We start from the raw sequence: 22,432 nt of genomic DNA, 5'->3' as shown, positions 1-22,432 counted from the left end.
CCTCTCTGTTTCTGTATTTCTTTCCTCCCACAGTCTGTCTGCCCTACCATAGTGTCCTGTTGCTTTAATGTGTCACTGATAAACTGTGTGTGATAAACACTGCCTGCCCCTCTCTCTTTTTCTTTCTCTCTCATTCTCCCCCTCTCATTCTCCCCCTCTCATTCTCCCCCTCTCATTCCCTCCCTCTCATTCTCCCCCTCTCATTCCCTCCCTCTCATTCTCCCTCTCTCATTCCCTCCCTCTCATTCTCTCCCTCTTATTCTCCCCCTCTCATTCCCTCCCTCTCATTCCCTCCCTCTCATTCCCTCCCTCTCATTCCCTCCCTCTTATTCTCCCCCTCTCATTCCCTCCCTCTCTTATAGCCCAGTCTTTAGGCACCCAGGATTAAAACCCCTCCTATCTTCTGTAAACTCTGTGGTCATCTGCATTATGATCTGTAGTTAATTATTGTAGGGGCAAGCTCTTTACTGTTCATCTGAGTTGTGATCTGTACTGCAGTTGTTGTACGGGTAGACCGAAGACGTGGATGTCGATTATGGCAGCCCCACCGCACCTCTCTGATTCAGAGGGGTTGGGTTAAATGTGGTAGACACTTTTCAGTTGAAGGCATTAAGTTGAACAACTGACTAGGTATCCCCCTTTCCTTTACCTCTTTACTGTTTTCCAGGGAGAGAGAGAGATAGGTAATCATCTAATCTGTGGTCTCAGGCCAAACTGTGGAGTAAATACACCGTGAGAAAATACTGGTCTTTTCACACAAGACCACTGCTTGGCTATTGTTAGGGGAAATATTTCAGCAAATGAGCTTTTACGCTGCGATTAAACCCAAGGAGTTTAATCAGATTTTGTAGACTGATCTTAATTTCTCTCAGATCAACATTCATATGCCAGAGCCCTTGATCAGGAGAATTGCTCTAATCAGTGTCTGTTATGACCTAGTTAACCTAATAGCTTTTTACTGTTTAAGTTTCATGCAATCTTTAGAATGCAAACAGTTTCCAAACAGTAAAGAATGAGTAAAACAATATTTTAAAAGAAGGGCAACTTCTTCATTCCTCCATTTAATGATGTATGTTGTTTTTACTTCCTGTAATAATCATGTGACCTATGACCTCTGTGTTCCAGCCCAACATTGGTCGTCTGGGGATCCCCCATGGACCCTCGAGTGAGAAGGTGGCTGTGGTTGCTGTGGACGACTGTGACATCGCCATGGCAGTTCGCTTTGGCAACCAGATCAGCAATTACTCCTGTGCTGCCCAGGGCACCCAGACCGGACAGAAAAAGTGAGTGTCTCCCTCTCTCTGTCTCCCTCTCTCCCTCCCCCTCTGTCTTCAGGTTCTTTCCACTACCTTTAGTGAGACTAATATGTGTTAGGCTAAGGAGTCAGAGTTGTAAGTGCAGGACTTATTTTCAGTCACCTTCATTACCCCAGATTACCTTGCCTTTCACTCTCTTAATCTCTCAGGATTGACATGCTCTCAATTTTCAGACAAATCTCTCAGACATAGCCTCTTACACAGCCTAACATGGCTTAACCTTTACAATTCTATCTTTGAGACGTTTACTACTGCAACTAATTGTTTCTGTATCTGACACCGAGATCCTTTTCGAATTAGGGACATTAGGCAAGGTCGGCGAGCTAGAGCACATTTTCGTACGAGAAGAAAAACGCATCAAAGGAACGAGGTAATGAGGCCGCATTCTTTTAGAACCGGTCGCTCCGATATGATAGGCTCAGAGCTCTTCTACGGTAAATGATGTGGCTCCGTTTGACTCTGAGGTCGACACCCGGGCTTTCAGGTTCGATCTTTGACGGAAAGGAGTGAAAGTTGCGACGCACGCGCACACATCTGTCTTTTTACCTGTCTGTCGGTCAGACCTCACCCTCGCTGCTTCTCCTGAAGTGAGAGGCAACAGTTGCGTTTGTGACACTCGTTCAACACATACTTTGTGGGACACCACACGAGTTCATGTGGCATTTTTAAGACCATATGACGTTGCACTTTTGCCGTATTCAAACAGATTTTTTTTTTTTAATGTAATGCGTTGGTATTGCGTCACAATAGTTCACGTTAAACCCGGGGCGTTTGATGTTTAGAGGCTTGTGCGTAAGCCTGCGTCTTTGCTGCCTGCTAAGTCTTCTGGGCTGTTGTAGTGTTAGAGGATGAGGAATGAATCAAGCTAGCTAGCTAGCTGGGTTACAGTGGCTTTGTCCTTTCAGTCAACAAGGCATGTGACGAATAACCTTTTGCAGGGTAACCATTCTACTCACACCACCAGTAGCCTGGAGTAGTCCCCTTTAGAAAACGTAAGAACCTTTGAGGAACACTTTGGTGTCTGTCACAGCCACTGTGTATTGAAACGTTGGTCCTGTCATTTTATTCATTTGAAAGAAAGGGAGTTCAATATAGAGTGTGATTTTCGTTTTCACTTAAGTCCATTACCCATCAGTTGGCACTTTGTTCACTTTGTTGGTGCGTCTTTAGCTCCTAATCCTATGGGGACTGGGGTGCCATTTTGGATCCAGAACCATTAGATGAACTCTGAGCGACAAGTGCCATTTTGTCTCCGTTCTGACCCAGTTTCCTGTACTATCCCCTGCAGATCATTGGACCTGACAGGACCGCTGCTGCTGGGGGGTGTTCCCAACCTGCCCGAGGACTTCCCTGTGAGGAACAGAGACTTTGTGGGCTGCATGAGGAACCTGAGCATCGACAGCCAACCCACCGACATGGCCAGCTTCATCGCTAACAACGGAACCACTGCAGGTAACAACCTTTTTTTTGTTCACTCGTTGTTCGGCGGTTTGTTTGTCCGTTCGTCCATCCAACCAACCATTCATTCATCCATCCATCTATTAATGAATTCATTCATAGATACATATAGTTTTGTTCATCTTTACTCGGGTTATCTGTGTTGTTTGTGTACCGCTACTGATTGACATCGATTATGACCCATGTAGGTTGTCCTGCCAAGAGGAACTTCTGTACTAAGGATTTGTGTCAGAACAGAGGAGTGTGTGTCAACAAGTGGAACACCTACAGCTGTGACTGTCCTCTGGGCTACGGGGGCAAGAACTGCGAACAAGGTGAGGGTGTGTTATGTAGCTGACGTGAAATGGCTAACTAGTTAGCGGTGCACGCTAGTAGTGTTCAATCAGTGACGTCAATTGCTCCGAGACCTAGAAGCAGTTGTTTGCCTTGCTGTGCAAGGGCCACGGATTTTGCTTGAGCGATAGGTAACAATGCTTTGTGGGCGACTGTTGTCAATGTGTTCAGAGGGTCCCTGGTTCGAGCCCAGGTTGGGGCAAGGAGAGGGACGGAAGCAATACGGTTATGTGTGTGTGTGTTTCAAGATGGCATAAGGACTGCAGCCGTGCGTGTTACAGTGAGGGTCCCTCGTATTGAATATCTGGGTCGACATCTGTATGCGTCAGTGTGAGCAGGACTTGTTTGTGTTACAGTTGATTGCATAAGGGAGTGAGGAAGGACACTGGAGTTAATGTGGCTTAGCTTCCTGTGAAGGAAGTGTCTTTTCAGATAGCGATCAAGCAGGGTGTGAGTGCGTGTGTGTGTGTGAAGGAAGTATATTTTCAGATAGCGATCAAGCAAGGTGTGAGTGCGTGTGTGTGTGAAGGAAGCATATTTTCAGATAGCGATCAAGCAAAGTGTGAGTGCGTGTGTGTGTGAAGGAAGGAAGTTTATTTTCAGATAGCGATCAAGCAAGGTGTGAGTGCGTGTGTGTGTGAAGGAAGTTTATTTTCAGATAGCGATCAAGCAAGGTGTGAGTGCGTGTGTGTGTGAAGGAAGTATATTTTCAGATAGCGATCAAGCAAGGTGTGAGTGCGTGTGTGTGTGAAGGAAGTATATTTTCAGATAGCGATCAAGCAAGGTGTGAGTGCGTGTGTGTGTGAAGGAAGTATATTTTCAGATAGCGATCAAGCAAGGTGTGAGTGCGTGTGTGTGTGAAGGAAGTATATTTTCAGATAGCGATCAAGCAAGGTGTGAGTGCGTGTGTGTGTGTGAAGGAAGTATATTTTCAGATAGTGATCAAGCAAGGTGTGAGTGCGTGTGTGTGTGAAGGAAGTATATTTTCAGATAGCGATCAAGCAAGGTGTGAGTGCGTGTGTGTGTGAAGGAAGTATATTTTCAGATTGCGATCAAGCAAGGTGTGAGTGCGTGTGTGTGTGAAGGAAGTATATTTTCAGATAGCGATCAAGCAAGGTGTGAGTGCGTGTGTGTGTGAAGGAAGTATATTTTCAGATAGCGATCAAGCAAGGTGTGAGTGCGTGTGTGTGTGAAGGAAGTGTCTTTTCAGATTGCGATCAAGCAAGGTGTGAGTGCGTGTGTGTGTGAAGGAAGTGTCTTTTCAGATTGCGATCAAGCAAGGTGTGAGTGCGTGTGTGTGTGAAGGAAGTGTATCTGCAGATAGATATCCAACAGGAATCTGAGTTGACTGGTCATTACTGACTCGTACACGTGCTATGTAAATCAAATCAAATGTTATTTGTCACATGCGCCGAATACAACAGGTGTAGTAGACCTTACAGTGAAATGATGAATACAACAGGTGTAGGTAGACCTTACAGTGAAATGCTGAATACAACAGGTGTAGGTAGACCTTACAGTGAAATGCTTACTTACAAGCCCTTAACCAACAGTGCAGTTCAATAAATAGAGATGAATAGATATTTAAATAGATATTTACTAAATAAAGTTTCAAAAAATCTAATCAATAAAAAAGTAACACAATAAATGTACATAACAATAACGAGGCTCTATACAGGGGGTACTGGTACAGAGTCAATGTGGACGCTATATACAGGGGGTACTGGTACAGAGTCAATGTGGACGCTATATACAGGTGGTACCGATACAGAGTCAATGTGCGGGGGTACAGTATAGTCAAGCTCATTTGTGAAGTGACAACACATAGATAATAAACAGCGAATAGCAGCAGTGTAAAAACAAAGGGGTGGGGTCAATGTAAATAGTCCGGGCGGCCATTTGATTAGTTGTTCAGCAGTCTTATGGCTTGGGGGTAGAAGATGTTAATGAGCCTTTTGGTCCTAGACTTGGCGCTCCTGTACCGCTTGCTGTGCGGTAGCAGAGAGAACAGTCTATGACGGGTGACTGGAGTCTTTGACGATTTTTTGGGGCCTTCCTCTGACACCGCCTAGTATATAGATCCTGGATGTCAGGAAGCTTGGCCCCAGTGATGTACTGGGCCGTACGCACTACCCTCTGTAGCGCCTTACGGTCAGATGCCGAGCAGTTGCCAAACCAGGCGGTGACGCAACCGCTCAGGAGGCCCTCGATGGCGCAGCTGTAGAACTATTGGAGGACCTGAGGATTTGCAGCAGCTAAATGTTCATATAATAGTTCAACTTAGAACTTAGCCTGAAGAGCTGTTGTCTATTTCACTAATGAGACAAAGTCCAACTCTGACTCATATCATTGCCGGGATCAAGAGACGGGAACACACACGCCGACCCTGCGGTTGCTCCGTTGTTGTTGAGCCAGAGTGTTTACACGACGCAGACCACAGAGCTCCTGTCGTGTGTATACAGTAGCAGTCATAACAGTCCTATATACTCTGGTGCTGATGGATGTGTGATAGTGTGTGGTTACACTGTTACAACTCGCCCTGTTTTGATCCTGACTGTTCTTTTGCTCATATCCCTCACTAGGGATGGATGGATGGGGGGGGGGGGGGGGGGTGTCTAACATGCCTAATGATAGCGCTGTGTGCTTGTACGACAGTGGTTTACAGGTTTTGTGGTCAGGTCTTGTGTAAGGCCAGGAGAGGGGTTGCTGAAATGGTGTGTGTGTGTGTTCCTCTGAAAGGGTTAAAGTAAGTGACTCACTCTGCCTGTCCTGTCCTGTCTCGCACAGCGAGATCTCACGCTAAGTCATCAAGGGAAGCTGTAGTGTGCTACTATGTGCGCCTGTGTGTCAGCATTATGTCATAAAGCAATTTCTTTATTTGGGAAACTATCCAAGGCCAGGGCAGTAGAACCAGAACACTTGCCAAATGTATTGTTGTTTTTACCTGAGTGAAATGAATTCTACAATATGACTATGGGCAATAGTCGTACTGAGTTATGAAACAGTAAGCAGATGGCTTTGGTTTAACCTCTAGCGCCTGCTTCCGAACAATTGTAAAACACACACACATTGATATTTGATGAACTATCTCCCACCTAGTCTGGGCTGGATGGCTGGATGAGGTAGCTGTGTAGTTGTGCCAGGCAGCAGATTGACTATCTGTCGTTGGACTTAGGGACAGAAGTAACACGGAGGGCTTGGCTGCTCCACTACTTGTTGACGAGCTGTGTCGAACGTAGAAACCATAGACGTTATATCACGGGTACAGACAGCACGGGAACCATAGATATCATATCACTTTGAGAGCGGCAAGGGACACCATAGACATATCAGTGGTACTGTGGAGGTGTAACCGATGTGAAATGGCTAGCTAGTTAGCGGTGGTGCGCGCTAATAGCGTTTCAACCGGTGACGTCACTCGCTCTGAGGCCTTGAAGTAGATGTTCCCCTTGGTCTGCAAGAGCCGCGGCTTTTGTGGAGCGATGGGTAACGATGCTTCGTGGGTGTCAGTTGTCTATGTGTGCAGAGGGTCCCTGGTTCGCGCCCGGGTCGGGGCGAGGGGACAGACGAAAGCTAAACTGTTACAGAGGCGCAGCAAGGGAAGTATGACGAGGCAGTCGATTTGTAGTTGAGGATTTCCCAGACTCATTCTGTGGGTTTGGACTGTAGAGGCGCAGCAAGGGAAGTATGACGAGGCAGTCGATTTGTAGTTCAGGATTTCCCAGACTCATTCTGTGGGTTTGGACTGTAGAGGCGCAGCAAGGGAAGTATGACGAGACAGTTCGATTTGTAGTTGAGGAATTCCCAGACGCATTCTGTGGGGTTGGAGATATGTCGTGGTTTAGTTGACCTGTGTGTTTAGGTTAGTGTGAAGGTTTTCGTGTGGGCTGGTGGCTGTCCTCCACTCTCCACTCTCTTATGAACTGTATCTTTGATGTTGTTTTTTTATGCATCATTTAAATCTTTTGACTCTTTCCAGGCACCGCGAATGGAGCAATGTATCGTGTGAAAAAAGAGACACAGAGATGGCAGCGGTTCAGGAGCTAGTCCCCAGCATCTTCTGAGTGTGTGTTTTGTCAGGTGTGTGTGTGTGTGTACTCTGTGCATCAGCAGAAAAATGTGCCCTGCGGAGAAGAGGGAGATCGAAAGAGCTCCGCGCTTCAGTTGTCTCGCAGGGATAAACCTAGGCTACGCTGACAGACGTACTGTTATACTGACTGACTGACGACAACATCTGTTTGGCTGCAGGGCTAGTGGGTGCTCTGGAGTGTGATGTGCTACTGTGGGCATGTTTGTCAAAGAAGGATTAGTGTCCTGTAGGAAACCAGGTAATTGACAGTAATGATGTCTTGTAGCTGAATTAGACGTGGAGGGGTGGATTAGTCACTGTAATTATTCTCCTTGGAAGAATGCAAAAATGCAAGAACCGATCTGTAAGTCTGACATACTAAGCATTAATGATGGGGTGGAAAAATGGATACAGTTGTATATCGAGATATTGTTTTTGGACGATATTATATCGATCATTTGACTCCAGGTATCGACGTGTAAAAATACAAATGTTTTTTTTTGTTTGCTAGGTAGCGTTAGCTGGCGCTATTCGACTGTACCTGCGCCAAAACGCCGGTATTTTTCATCCTATAGCTTGTTCTCTTCTTTTTAAACAGTGAGCCGACGTGTTTTCAGCACTTTGATTTCCTTGACTGATTTAGAACACATTTTCTCATGTCCTCTCATCTATCTCTCTGTAGCAGACGTATAGAGAGCAATAGATTTGGAACATCAAATCGCAATAAAATCGCAGTGTAAAATCACAATACCATCGTGAGAATCACAATACATGTCGTATCGGCACCTAAGTATCATGGTAATATCTTATCATGAGGTCCCTGGCAATTCCCAGCCCTACAAAGCAGGTGATGTGTATAACACGCCACTTGCCTTAATAGCAGTGATTATTGAACATATTATGCGGTTCTCATCTGTGTTATTCTCCTCCTCCAGTGATGCCGTCCCCGCAGCACTTTGACGGCCAGGCCCTGGTGTCGTGGAGTGACCTCGACGTCACCATCGCTGTGCCCTGGTACATGGGCCTGATGTTCCGGACGAGGCAGGGCACTGGCACGCTGATGCAGGCTACCGCTGGAGACCTCTCTACTGTCAATCTACTGGTGAGTTATTGTTCACACACAATAACGACAACAGAGTGAGAAGGTAAGTTGGTTTATAGGGTCGGTCGAAGTTGAGTAGACTGCCTGTGTGTAGTAATTGTCTCTCTCTCTCTCTCTCCCCCCACCCTCCTCAGATAAGTGATCAGTATGTGAGGTTTGAGGTGTTTCTGGGATCTGAGAGGGTAGCGTTGCTGGGCTTCCCTCAAGTCCGGGTGAACGACGGGGAGTGGCACCATGTCCTGGTGGAGCTGAAGAGCGTCAAAGACGGCAAGGACATCAAGTACATGGCCCTGGTGTCACTGGACTACGGACTGTACGAGGTACTGAGCCGAGCGCATACACACCGAGACACAGACACGAACACACACACACACGCACACACAGCAAATCTTATACTCTGTGTGTGTGTGTGTGTCTCCAGAGGTCTGTGGAGATAGGTAACGAGCTGCCAGGTTTGAGGCTGAGGGCTCTGTATCTGGGAGGGTTACCAGGAGAGGGGAACCACGTCCACGATGGCTTCACCGGTTGTATGCAGGTACGTTTTAACAGTAACCATGTCTGGATTACGTTAGTCTCCACAACATAAAAGTACTGTAGCCCGCTGTATGTATACACCAACCTGTCTTAGGAGTGTGTGTGCCTGCGACTCTGGGATCTAATGGAGAGGGTGTGTTCTTTCCCGCAGGGTGTGCGTATGGGCGAGACGTCCACCAACGTGGTCAACGTGAACATGCTGCTAGGCTTTAAGATTCATGTCGAGGACGGCTGTGACCTGGCTGACCCCTGTGACTCTAACATCTGCCCTGAGAACAGCCACTGCAGCGACGACTGGAGCACACACACCTGCGTCTGCGACCCAGGTAACACACTCATACGCACGTACGGGCGCACATACACACATACACACACACACTGTAGTAGACACACACACCTGCGTCTGCGACCCAGGTTACACACATGGTGTACACACACACACACACACACACACACACACACACACACACACACACACACACACACACACACACACACACACACACACACACACACACACACACACACACACACCTGCATCTCGTCTCATACCATTCACTTGCTCTGAAAGATGTTTACCATAGGAATGTTGTTTTGTAGTCTTCAGCTTTGAGTTTTGCATGACTGTGTATAATTCTGCCATGTTGTTGAAGACCTGCTGGCCAGATGTCTCTCTCTCTTCTCTCTGTGACCTGTGTCCTTTCCCAGGGTACTTTGGGAGGGAGTGCGTTGACGCGTGTCACCTCAACCCCTGCGAGCACGTGTCCACCTGCGTCCGCAAGCCTAGCTCCTCCCATGGCTACACCTGCGAGTGTGGACAGAGCTACTACGGACAGTACTGCGAAAACAAGTAAGACCCAGCCCGCGTTGTGCAAGTGCCTGTGTAAGTGTGTGCATGTGTGGGTATGTGTGTGTGTGTCCTGGTTTGGCTCCACAGTGCGGGGGAAACACACATTCACATGCCTCCAATATCAACGCAACATCTGATTGTTTTTATGTTAGCCTAATCAACCTCTGCTCCCTGACCTTCCTCTCAGTCTTTCACAAAAATGCACCTCACCATTCATCTGCCTGGCAACAGCCTCTACTTTTACTGGCCTTAACTCAAAACAGTCCTTCTCCAGCACCCGGTTTAAGACTGCTGGTAATGAACCCGAGATGTGGCTGTTCCCAGACCTGTGATCTGAGCTCTCTGGGGGATTTTCTTTCTTCCAAAACTGATCCCAGATCTGCCTTTGATTAGAGCAGAGATCTGGTGTGAGAGTCAGGAGCCAGAGGGTTAGATGAAACCACTGTGTGTTGCTCTAGACATTAATTGGGTCTTGTAACAAGTGTGTGTGTGTGTGGTAGGTATGGTTTAAATGCAAACGGGGTCGGTAGCGGGTGTGTGAGTGTATGTGTGTGTGTGCCATATATAACGGTAAGCCGAGCCTCAGGCTTGGCTACAATATGTTCTGGCCATAACTGGCACCTATAGTACTGTAGTTATGTAGCAGTAGCCAGCAACATACTGTACTCCTGACTATTCCTCTGGGTGGTAGATTGGATGTCAATTCTTTACCCACTGACCTTTGACCTCCTGTCTAAGGCAGGATGTGGGTCCCCCTCATGCTTCAGTGCTCCTCCATAGGTGTTTGGTCTCCACCTGCACTGCTGTTCTGCCCCTATCAGAACCCCCTATCTTACCCCTCCATCAGCTCAGAGACATGAACGTGTTGGAGAGCGAGTGTTTGACTCACGCACCGTGTTGTCCCTCTTCCGAGGGATAGAAGGTTTATGCTAGATCTGTGATGCGGTTGAATGCATTTTTTGTTGTTAAGCGATATTGTTATAGAGCAGGTATGTGATGTGAAGGATGAATGCAGTCTCGTTTTTAATCTTTCTTTTTTTCTCCCATTTTATTTCCATTCGTTATGTGCGCTAAACTCAGCTAAATGTGTTGTTATTGTGTGATGTGTCAGGGTTGAGAAGCCGTGTCCTAGGGGCTGGTGGGGGAACCCCATGTGTGGCCCCTGCCACTGTGACATCAGCAAAGGGTTCGACCCTGACTGTAACAAGACCAGTGGAGAGTGTCGCTGCAAGGTAAGAAGATAATCCCTGTTACTCTTCTCACAGGCTAATGCAGCATTTCTCAAATGTGTTTTTGGACCCTCCCTATGCCTTTTGAATTTTCTGTGGCCCTAAGATGAATCTAACTAAGTTTTCTCTTGAAGACCCCCGATTTGTAAACTATGACAAACCTAGTAGGAATTGACCACTACTCCCAAAGTAGGTCCCAAATCAACCAAGACTGTATGTTGTAGGCATAGTAAGCTGACCGTAGCGGAAGGTGCTAATTGCTAACTTTCCCCCATCTTCTCTCTCCCCAGGATAACTACTACCAGCCCAAAGAGGAGGACACCTGTTACCCCTGTGAGTGCTTCCCTCTAGGGGCCCACTCCCGTACTTGTGACCCCCACACCGGACAGTGCCCCTGTAAAGCCGGGGTCATCGGACAACAATGTAACCGCTGTGACAACCCCTTCGCTGAGGTCACCGCCACCGGTTGTGAAGGTATGTGGAAGGAAATGGTGCGCGTGCAAATGTTTGATACTCCTAAATGTGATCTCGAGAGCCTGTGAGGGCATTCTGTCCCTCCTTTCTTCTGTCCGTCCTTCCTCGATGTGATCATTGACCTCACTCAATTTGGATTCTTGAAAGCAAGGATTCCTCTTATCCAGACATGTCAGATCAGTTATAGCGCCACGGACTGGTAGGAAGGAAGGATTCGTCTTCAGAGTATTTGAACAGAGCCTCTGCCTCTCTATAGTCTGGTTCAAGGCCTTCCCTCTTTTAGTTCCCGCTCTAGCTTCAGTAAAGAACCACGGTCCCCATACCAAATCTGTCACCTCAGTGCTCCAACCCAACCTTGTGGCTACTGTATAAAAGGTCTTCAAAGAGTGACAATTATGGTCACTTAGGATATAAACACTTGGGTGTACAGTACAGCACATAAACAGACTGCATTACTTAGAAAGACATAACAACACGTGTACAAGTCTTAACCTGGTTTTGTTTAGGATTAGGCTACTTAATTAAAAATCATGTGAATAATTTTTAACGTTGTGTGACCACTCGTGTAGGATTATTGATATAATTGCTGGCCTGTTTGGCTGTTTTGAAAACCTCGGAAGAGTCGTTAGCAGTAGTGTTTCTTGGGCGTGTTAGATATGTGTAATGCGGCCCAAGGCAGAAGTTGGTCTAGGATCAGATTACACAAACCTCACTGCCAACCAGAACCGTAAGGGGATCACAAAACATCTGACCCAGTGTCAGTGGTTAGGGCTTATAGGGACCACTTCTAACCGTGTGCCATCTGTCCCCTCTCATCTCTCAGTGGTGTACGAGGGCTGTCCCAAGGCTTTCGACCAAGGGATCTGGTGGCCCAAGACCAAATTTGGCCGTCCTGCAGCCATGAACTGTCCCAAAGGATCTATCGGTGAGTTCCTCTGCACGCTACACTCTTTATCAACTCGTATCATAGCAGGAACAGTCACAATAACTCAGACCAATTCGTACAGATATCAAATGCTTCAAGGTATTTTATTCATAGTAAAGATTTTATGGGTGGAGAATGGAGGTTCTGTACTGTGGAGTCCCTTAGTTCAAGGCCTTCTGCTGTTCCCAACACCTCTTTCTGTGGAAGCAACTCATTAACACAGCACACTAACGAGGCCCTCTCATTGGTCTATCAGGGCCTTTTGAGACTTGTCATTGGCCAATGGTGTTAGTGAAACTCTGTCTCTGGAGGGCAGCAGCCGGAGACAGAGACAAACACCGGGCCTTGTGAAGAAGACTTGACAACGTCTGCTTGGAGACACATTCATAATACCGCAGAGCCGTGCACGTGCGCGTGTGTGTGTGTGTGTGTGTGTGTGTGTGTGTGTGTGTGTGTGTGTGTGTGTGTGTGTGTGTGTGTGTGTGTGTGTGTGTGTGTGTGTGCGTGCGTGCGGTCTACTGCTCCACATAGAGCCTTAGCAGTAGAGACAATATGGGCAGGGCCAAGACGTAACATCGCTGACCTGCTCCCATTAAACCACAATAACCTCCCTAGTTACCCCCTTAGTTACCCCCTTAGTTACCCTTGTCACCACGGAAACCCTTTGTTGCCCCGCTGGACTTTCTCGGGCCGTTTTTATTGGGTGACACGGCTTGGCTCACATCAACCAACGGTCCTCTGTCAGTTCTAGCCGTAAACTCTTTTCTCTGTTGAACGCTTGTTTGGAATTAATGGTAATGAGTTGGCATTTAGATTGTGCTTGTATCTAATTTATTATATGAAGTAACTCCCCATTTCCACCCATGTGTGGCAGCCACCTGGCGCTAGGAAGATACGGTTGAATTCTTTCTCACCCCAATATTCCTCTTCTCCTTTTTTGTTTTTGCTTATCTTTAAGTACCGCTATCGTTCAACACGTTTATTTTCTCACTGTAGGAACTGCCATCCGCCACTGCAATGATGAAAAGGGCTGGCTGCCTCCTGAACTCTTCAACTGTACCACAGTCTCCTTCACCCAGCTCATGAAGATGGTGCGTATGCTCGATTTTATCCAGTCCAAGGCTATGCATCCAAAGTTCACTCATACAGAGACCTATTCTAACTAGAGATGTGCAAATACACAGCTCTTTCATAACTTGCAAATCTCCCACTGAAAGATTGTATACAATTCGGAGTCACTTAAGCAAATCTAGAGTTCAGTGGTGAAAGTAAGCCTGTACAGCGTCCCGGCAAAATACGTCGTGGGGGTACGCCGTACCCGGTAAAACGTGAGCCTATTACAAGTAACACAAAATGGCAAAAAAATATAGGCTATTATACCACTATTTAACATTACTGAATGTCAGCCACATGGAAAATTGGCAAATTGCTCCAAATTGCTTTGTGGTTCAACGAGAACACTTACATTTTGCGAAAGTGGAGATGAAAGGTCAAGACGCGCGAGGACAAGGCACAAATTAGTGGCTGAGACCGAGCAGTGCAGACGAGTGGCCGAGACCGAGCAGTGCAGACGAGTGGCCGAGACCGAGCAGTGCAGACGAGTGGCCGAGACCGAGCAGTGCAGACGAGTGGCCGAGACCGAGCAGTGCAGACGAGTGGCCGAGACCAAAGTGCCCGTTAATAACAGGGGACATCCATTCAGGCTGCAAGTGTAGACCTAATGACAATCCCAGAATGTCATTACAATACATGTAGGTGTTTTATAACAGATGTCTCTTTCCATTCATCAAATTGCAGGTGCACTGTTGGAGTTTGGATGCTGGAACTATTTTGTGAGAGGAGGAACGTGTGTGGGTAGCCTACAGGAGCGCCTTTGTTAAGTGGTTGATTGACAATCAGATGAAAACATTGTGACTGTTTGTGTTTATGCCACATTAAAAGGCATAGGCGGCAAGTCCATAAGGCTAGGGGCTGCTTTCCCTAAAGTAAATTAAATTGGTTCGAATCCAGGCTGCGTCACATCCGACCCTGATTGGGCGGCGCACAATTGGCCCAGCGTCATCTGGGTTTGGCCGGGGTAGGACGTCACTGTAAATAAGAATTTGTTAACTGACTTGCGTAGTTAAATAAAGGTTAAATAAAATTACAAAGGTGCTGGTTTATGGTGAAAATGTGCTTCCTCAAACTTGAAACCCATGCCCTGCCTATGTTAAAGGTATTGCATGTTAAAAGTGATATGGCAAATCTTTACTTGGCTTAGGCTACTAGGACCACAGAGATCATATATGAAATGAATAGATGCGTGTGCTCGGGTGTCCCGTACTGGTAAGAAATTAAATCTACTTTCACCACTGGTTAGGTTTCATCAATTAATACCAACCTACCACAGACAGTCCATATAGTTGTAACTGTCTCAAGTGTCTGTCTGTATTCTTGACCTCCTTCTCTTCCCCTCCGTCCCTCCAGAATGAGGAGATGCATCGTAACGTGTCCAGGATGGACCGCGAGCGCGCCAAAGCTATCGTGCGCCTGCTCCACAACGCCACCAACCACACGGACAGCTACTACGGCAACGATGTGAAGACAGCGTTCCAGCTGCTGACCAGGGTCCTCCAGTACGAGAGTCATCAGACAGGCTTCGATCTCACGGCCACGAGAGACGCGGAGTTCAACGAGGTCAGAGTTTGTCGTTGTTTTTGTGTTTTTCTTTGAATACAACGTTGCAAATGTGCTGACTGCAAACTGGCTAATTGCAATATTCTTATTTTTATAAAGATTTGTTTTTGTATGCACAGTATTTCTCTCAGGGACCGTGCACTAGTTGTCTGTTGTGTCAGACAGCAGGCCGTTAGGTGCATTTCCAGTGCATTATTCAGGGTTATAAACTGGGTGGGTTCGGTTACACTGGGAAGACTGGAGGAATACTGCCCTCCTCTGGCTCTCTTCCAGTTCCACTAACAGGGGAAGCTGACCTGGCCAATGGGAACGCAGGTTGGAATTTATTTCGATGACTCATGTACTGGAGGCAGCTCTGCAGAGTGGTCACTAGCTGGCACAGCCACACAGTCCTATAATCTGATTTTAAACATAACCTTAACCACACTGCTAACCCTAATGCCTAACCCTAACCTTAAATGAAGCCTTTTTTAGTTTTTATACATTTTTGCAATATAGACAATTTTGACTTTGCGGAAACCGCTCAGTGCTGGTTGCAGGGAAAGACTCATGACAATAAACGTTAACCTGCAATATGAATTATAATCTCCACAAAGCTGAGCTATTTAATATCTCCACATTATTTTATGGCATTTCTCTGTAGGTTGTGAATGTTTTAGGTCACCTATCTTATATAGGCCTACTTGAGCAGGTCACTTCTGCTACTCTAGGACTTAGACAGGAGTGACAGAGTTTGAGCTGTGCCCATATTCAAGGCGACTTACTGTCTGACCGTCCTGCTCTGTGTTGTTAAACCCTTCAGAACCTGGTGAGAGCGGGCAGTGCCATCCTAGACCCTGGCACCAGAGACCACTGGGAGCAGATCCAGCGCTCTGAGGGGGGCACCGCCCACCTGCTGCGCCACTTTGAGGATTACACCAACACCCTGGCACAGAACATGAGGAAGACCTACCTCAAACCATTCACCATCGTCACTGACAACATGAGTGAGTGAAGACACATTTACAGACCAATGAAGAGAGGATTTCAGAGAGTCTAGGAGCAGATTCCTAACTCCCGAACGTAGAATTTGAACAAATATTTTGGCTCTGGGTAAACTGCAGTCAAGTTCTACTTTCATGCAATTCTAATATATCACCTTTATCTGATAATGAGCTGGTCTTGACGTGTGGTTCTTCCTCTCTCCTTAGTCATTGTTGTTGATTACCTGGACACGTCCGTCCCTGAGCAGGCCTCAGTCCCTCGCTTCCATGAGATCCAGGAGTACTACCCCAGAGACCTCACGTCCTCTGTCCGTTTCCCACAGTTCAACACTAGGCCCCAGGAGGTCCACGACAAAGGTGCAGTCGTCTGCTCACACTACCACTGGACTTGGAATACTGCAAACTGTACAAACTCTTTTGGGCTGTAATCCATCAAAACCTTTTGGATTTGTCGGTGACCTACCAATTAAACAGATAGAGTGCTTAAAGTCAAGCTTAAGCGGTCATGTAATCCAGTCTCTTACCGAGACACAAAATGAATCAGCCCTGATTTGTATTCATACTTATTATGGATCCCCATTAGCTGCTGCCAAGGCAGGAACTACTCTTCCCAGTAAAATTAAGACAGTTATATACAATAAAAACAAACATGACATTACATTTCACAACACATTAAGTGTGTCCCCTCAGGCCAATACTCTACTACCATATATCTACAATACAAAATCCATGTGTACGTGTGTTTATGTTATCGTGTGTGTGTGTATGTGTGTGTCTGTGCCTGTGTGTGTGTCTCTTCACAGTCCCCGCTGTTCCATAAGATGTATTTTTATCAGTTTTTTAAATCTGTATTTTTCTGCTTGTATCAGTTACTTGATGTGGAATAGAGTTCCATGTAGTCATGGTTCTACGTAGTACTGTGCACCTCCCATAGTCTGTTCTGGACTCGGGGACTGTGAAGAGACCTCTGGTGGCATGTCTTGTGGGGTATGCATGGGTGTCTGACCTGTGTGCCAGTAGTTCAAACAGTTGCATTCAACATGCAAGTAGGGCTGAAGTCAGTCTCTCCTCTACTTTGAGCCAGGAGAGATAGACAACAATAATTTTCACCTCTTCCACACTCACTTTACGGGATTCAAAATTACAATGCTTGTCTTTCATAATTTGGTCAAGTATGTGTAGGTTCAGAAATAGTTGTTGTTTGCTAATTTTACCAATGAAAAAAAACATCAAAGTAGTTGGCAATATCAGTGGGTTTTGTGATGAATGAGCCGTCTGATTCAATAAATGATGGAGCCGAGTTAGCCTTTTCCCCAAAATTCCGTTTAAGGTGCTCCAAAGCTTTTCACTATTATTCTTTATATCGCTTATCTTTGTTTCATGCATCAGTGGGTCCCAATCTACAATGTAGCAAGGACTTGAATAGGTGTTCCAATAGGTGTTCTCTCTCTCTCTCTCTCTCTCTCTCTCTCACTCTCTCACACTCTTACTCTCACTCTCTAGTAGTCGAGCCCAGCCCCAGCGTCGAGCCCTCTCAGACCGACGCCCCTGAAGAGGATCACACCCTATCCAATAAGAGACGCCGCCATGTCGAGTCCGCCGCCCCTCTGCCTGTTGCCGTGGTGATAGTGTTTAGGTCGTTGGGTCAGCTCCTCCCTGAGAGATACGACCCGGACCGTAGGAGCCTCCGGTAACCACGGGCAACACTTTACTACATTTTACTACACTTTACTTCAATCTTTCATCACATCTTACATAACCAGACACTGCCTTTATCAATGTCTATGTAGCTAATCTAGCCATCATAATAAAGACATAACATATCTCATAAATGACTCAAACGTGGCAACAGATATGGCAACTGTATTTGCGTTGGCACAAACCCACTGTTTACTTTAGGTCTGATTGTTGCCCTGGCATACTGTGGGTGTTTCTCTCACATATCATTGCCATGCTGTCTGAGTCTTTCCCTGTATACAATTGGACCACTCAAAACTCTATATATGATTTAAAAAAAACACATCATTACAAATGGAACACACACATATAAGGCAGAGTTAAATGTGGAATCATAATGTTATAGCGCTGTGTGTGTGTATGATAGCTGCTACACTGGTACTAGAAGGGCTCAGAAAGCACTATTTGGCTGGTTGCCAAGCGGCCACAAACAGCCGAGAATGTATATTTTGGGAACTCCCTAAAAGGAGTGTTTCCGTTCATCCTTGCTCGTGTGTGTGTGTGTGTGTGTGTGTGTGTGTGTGTGTGTGTGTGTGTGTGTGCAGGCTGCCCAACCGTCCAGTGATCAACACCCCCATAGTGAGCACGTTGGTGTACAGCGAGGGTTCTCCCCTCTCCTCTCCCCTTGACCCCCCCATCACACTGGAGTACACACTACTGGAGACAGAGGAGAGGACCAAACCTGTGTGTGTGTTCTGGAATCACTCCATTGCGTGAGTACTGCACGCACACACACACACACCACACTCTTTACATGGTATTTATTGTGTGTGTGTGTGTGTAGGATTGGTGGTACGGGGGGCTGGTCGTCTAAGGGATGTGAGCTGCTGAACAGGAACAACACACACATCAGCTGTCAGTGTGACCACATGGCCAGCTTCGCTGTGCTCATGGACATCTCCAAGAGAGAGGTAGGCTCATAGAGATATACTGTACATAACTCTAAATAGTTGTCATTATATTGCTATGGGCAGGATACACTACATTAGTAGTACATGTCCTCTCACTGTTTGCTGCTACCAAGTATGATAATGATCTTTACCTCCCCCCTTTGTGTCTCTCTTTCTCACCCCTCTCCCCCTTTCTCCTCTGTTCCTCCCCTGCCCTCCCCCAGCATGGTGACGTGTTACCCCTAAAGATCGTGACCTACACCACGGTGTCAGCCTCCCTGGTAGCTCTGTTCCTCACCTTCATCCTTCTGGCTCTACTCAGGAAGCTACGCTCTAACCTCCACAGCATCCACAAGAACCTGGTGGCGGCACTCTTCTTCTCCGAGCTCGTCTTCCTCATCGGCATCAACCAGACTGACAACCCAGTGAGAAACGTTTAACCTATGACCCCTGACCTCTTACTCTAACCCTGACGAATTGACCAGACTGACAACCTGGTGAGATGAACGGAACTAAGGAAGCCAAATCGTGACCTCTAACCATGACCCTGACCTCTAACCCCTGAACTCTGACCTCTGACCCATCAACAAGACTGAAAACTAAGGAACCCCGACCTCTAAACTCCTGAAAATGACATTGACCATGCTTTAGCAGGGATAGATTGGAATGTTTAGTATTTGTGACTATCTGGATATGAATGAAAAAGATGTTGGTTGCTTGGTAGCACTCATGATTCTGACGCTTAAGTGTTAGAAGTACACTAGTACCTCTGTTGTCTCTGCTTGGAGCACAGGTGTGCTTTCCATTGTATTCACAGTTACGTTTAGTTCTTTAGTTTTCACTTCTGAAAATGGCGTGTGTCATGGAGTCCCCACATTTTGTTTACAAATTGCAGGGATCACCTGGGATAACCCCAGGAACACAGCCCTGCAGCCATTTTCTCCTTGGCGTTATGGGAATTCACCGTTGTTGTTGAGCTGAGAAACGACTCATGCTCTACCACATCGTTATGGAAAGTCTGTGTCTGCCTGCACAGGTTTCTCTTTTTGATCAAAATCATATTGCAATGTTTAAAACACAGAAACAACACACGTACATTATATACACACGCACACCCCTCACACGTCCCCCCACATACACACTCCTCCCACGTCCCCCACATACACACCTCTCCCACGTCCCCCACATACACACTCCTCCCACGTCCCCCCACATACACACTCCTCCCACGTCCCCCCACATACACACTCCTCCCACGTCCCCCACATACACACCCCTCACACGTCCCCCACATACACACCCCTCACACGTCCCCCCACATACACACTCCTCACACGTCCCCCACATACACACCCCTCACACGTCCCCCACATACACACCCCTCACACGTCCCCCACATACACACCCCTCACACGTCCCCCCACATACACACCCCTCACACGTCCCCCCACATACACACCCCTCACACGTCCCCCACATACACACCCCTCACACGTCCCCCCACATACACACCCCTCACACGTCCCCCCACATACACACCCCTCACACGTCCCCCACATACACACCCCTCACACGTCCCCCACATACACACCCCTCACACGTCCCCCACATACACACTCCTCCCACGTCCCCCCACATACACACTCCTCCCACGTCCCCCCACATACACACTCCTCCCACGTCCCCCCACATACACACTCCTCCCACGTCCCCCCACATACACACTCCTCCCACGTCCCCCACATACACACTCCTCCCACGTCCGCCAAATACACAGTCCTCCCACGTCCCCCACATACACACCCCTCCCACGTCCCCGACATACACACCTCTCCCACGTCCCCCACATACACACCCCTCCCACATCCCCCACATACACACCTCTCCCACGTCCCCCACATACACACCTCTCCCACGTCCCCCACATACACACCCCTCCCACATCCCCCACATACACACCCCTCCCACGTCCCCCACATACACACCCCTCCCACGTCCCCGACATACACACCTCTCCCACGTCCCCCACATACACACCCTTCCCACGTCCCCCACATACACACCCCTCCCACATCCCCCACATACACACTCCTCCCACGTCCCCCCACATACACATTCCTCCCACGTCCCCCACATACACACTCCTCCCACGTCCCCCACATACACACTCCTCCCACGTCCCCCCACATACACACTCCTCCCACGTCCCCCCACATACACACCCCTCCCACGTCCCCCACATACACACCCCTCCCACGTCCCCCACATACACACCCCTCCCACGTCCCCCACATACACACTCCTCCCACGTCCCCCACATACACACCCCTCCCACGTCCCCCACATACACACTCCTCCCACGTCCCCCACATACACACCCCTCCCACGTCCCCCACATACACACCCCTCCCACGTCCCCCACATACACACTCCTCCCACGTCCCCCCACATACACACCCCTCCCACGTCCCCCACATACACACCCCTCCCACGTCCCCCACATACACACTCCTCCCACGTCCCCCACATACACACGTCCCCCACATACACACTCCTCCCACGTCCCCCACATACACACTCCTCCCACGTCCCCCACATACACACTCCTCCCACGTCCCCCACATACACACCCCTCCCACGTCCCCCACATACACACTCCTCCCACGTCCCCCCACATACACACCCCTCCCACGTCCCCCACATACACACCCCTCCCACGTCCCCCACATACACACTCCTCCCACGTCCCCCCACATACACACCCCTCCCACGTCCCCCACATACACACCCCTCCCACGTCCCCCACATACACACTCCTCCCACGTCCCCCACATACACACCCCTCCCACGTCCCCCACATACACACTCCTCCCACGTCCCCCACATACACACTCCTCCCACGTCCCCCACATACACACTCCTCCCACGTCCCCCCACATACACACTCCTCCCACGTCCCCCCACATACACACCCCTCCCACGTCCCCCCACATACACACCCCTCCCACGTCCCCCACATACACACCTCTCCCACGTCCCCCACATACACACCTCTCCCACGTCCCCCACATACACACCTCTCCCACGTCCCCCACATACACACTCCTCCCACGTCCCCCCACATACACACTCCTCCCACGTCCCCCACATACACACTCCTCCCACGTCCCCCCACATACACACCTCTCCCACGTCCCCCACATACACACTCCTCCCACGTCCCCCACATACACACCCCTCCCACGTCCCCCACATACACACTCCTCCCACGTCCCCCACATACACACTCCTCCCACGTCCCCCACATACACACTCCTCCCACGTCCCCCACATACACACTCCTCCCACGTCCCCCACATACACACTCCTCCCACGTCCCCCCACATACACACCCCTCCCACGTCCCCCCACATACACACTCCTCCCACGTCCCCCACATACACACCCCTCCCACGTCCCCCACATACACACCCCTCCCACGTCCCCCACATACACACTCCTCCCACGTCCCCCACATACACACCCCTCCCACGTCCCCCACATACACACCCCTCCCACGTCCCCCCACATACACACCCCTCCCACGTCCCCCACATACACACCCCTCCCACGTCCCCCACATACACACTCCTCCCACGTCCCCCCACATACACACCCCTCCCACGTCCCCCACATACACACGTCCCCCACGTCCCCCACATACACACGTCCCCCACATACACACTCCTCCCCAACATATACACTATTTTTCCTATTCCTGTTACGTGTTGTATTTTCAGGTAGGTTAAGGGATAAAGCAGGGATTGCTGTTTCAGGTTCACTCCGGTTAGCGGTTTCTGGCAAATAGCTGCTATTT

At 48.5% G+C, this 22,432-nt stretch overlaps 1 protein-coding gene across 1 annotated transcript in view; it reads left to right on the top strand.

Moving 5' to 3' along the window:
* The window catches only part of LOC120031780 (cadherin EGF LAG seven-pass G-type receptor 1-like), a 119,489-nt gene that overhangs the window by 86,006 nt on the left and 11,051 nt on the right, over positions 1-22,432 (top strand). Inside the window, exons 9-27 of the mRNA XM_038977600.1 lie at positions 1,126-1,283; positions 2,605-2,768; positions 2,963-3,088; positions 8,112-8,278; positions 8,413-8,598; positions 8,700-8,813; positions 8,964-9,138; positions 9,521-9,662; positions 10,774-10,894; positions 11,182-11,365; positions 12,189-12,290; positions 13,287-13,381; positions 14,757-14,966; positions 15,769-15,952; positions 16,157-16,306; positions 17,453-17,639; positions 18,232-18,399; positions 18,471-18,597; positions 18,801-19,001. Coding sequence (XP_038833528.1) covers positions 1,126-1,283; positions 2,605-2,768; positions 2,963-3,088; positions 8,112-8,278; positions 8,413-8,598; positions 8,700-8,813; positions 8,964-9,138; positions 9,521-9,662; positions 10,774-10,894; positions 11,182-11,365; positions 12,189-12,290; positions 13,287-13,381; positions 14,757-14,966; positions 15,769-15,952; positions 16,157-16,306; positions 17,453-17,639; positions 18,232-18,399; positions 18,471-18,597; positions 18,801-19,001 — 2,961 coding nt within the window. The remainder of the gene's footprint in view (positions 1-1,125; positions 1,284-2,604; positions 2,769-2,962; positions 3,089-8,111; positions 8,279-8,412; positions 8,599-8,699; positions 8,814-8,963; positions 9,139-9,520; positions 9,663-10,773; positions 10,895-11,181; positions 11,366-12,188; positions 12,291-13,286; positions 13,382-14,756; positions 14,967-15,768; positions 15,953-16,156; positions 16,307-17,452; positions 17,640-18,231; positions 18,400-18,470; positions 18,598-18,800; positions 19,002-22,432) is intronic.

The sequence above is a fragment of the Salvelinus namaycush genome, chromosome 38, assembly GCF_016432855.1.
Source record: "Salvelinus namaycush isolate Seneca chromosome 38, SaNama_1.0, whole genome shotgun sequence".
In the NCBI taxonomy this organism is placed as follows: domain Eukaryota; kingdom Metazoa; phylum Chordata; class Actinopteri; order Salmoniformes; family Salmonidae; genus Salvelinus; species Salvelinus namaycush.
The sequence above is the reverse complement of the archived record's forward strand: the minus strand, read 5'-3'. Positions and strand labels throughout refer to the sequence as shown.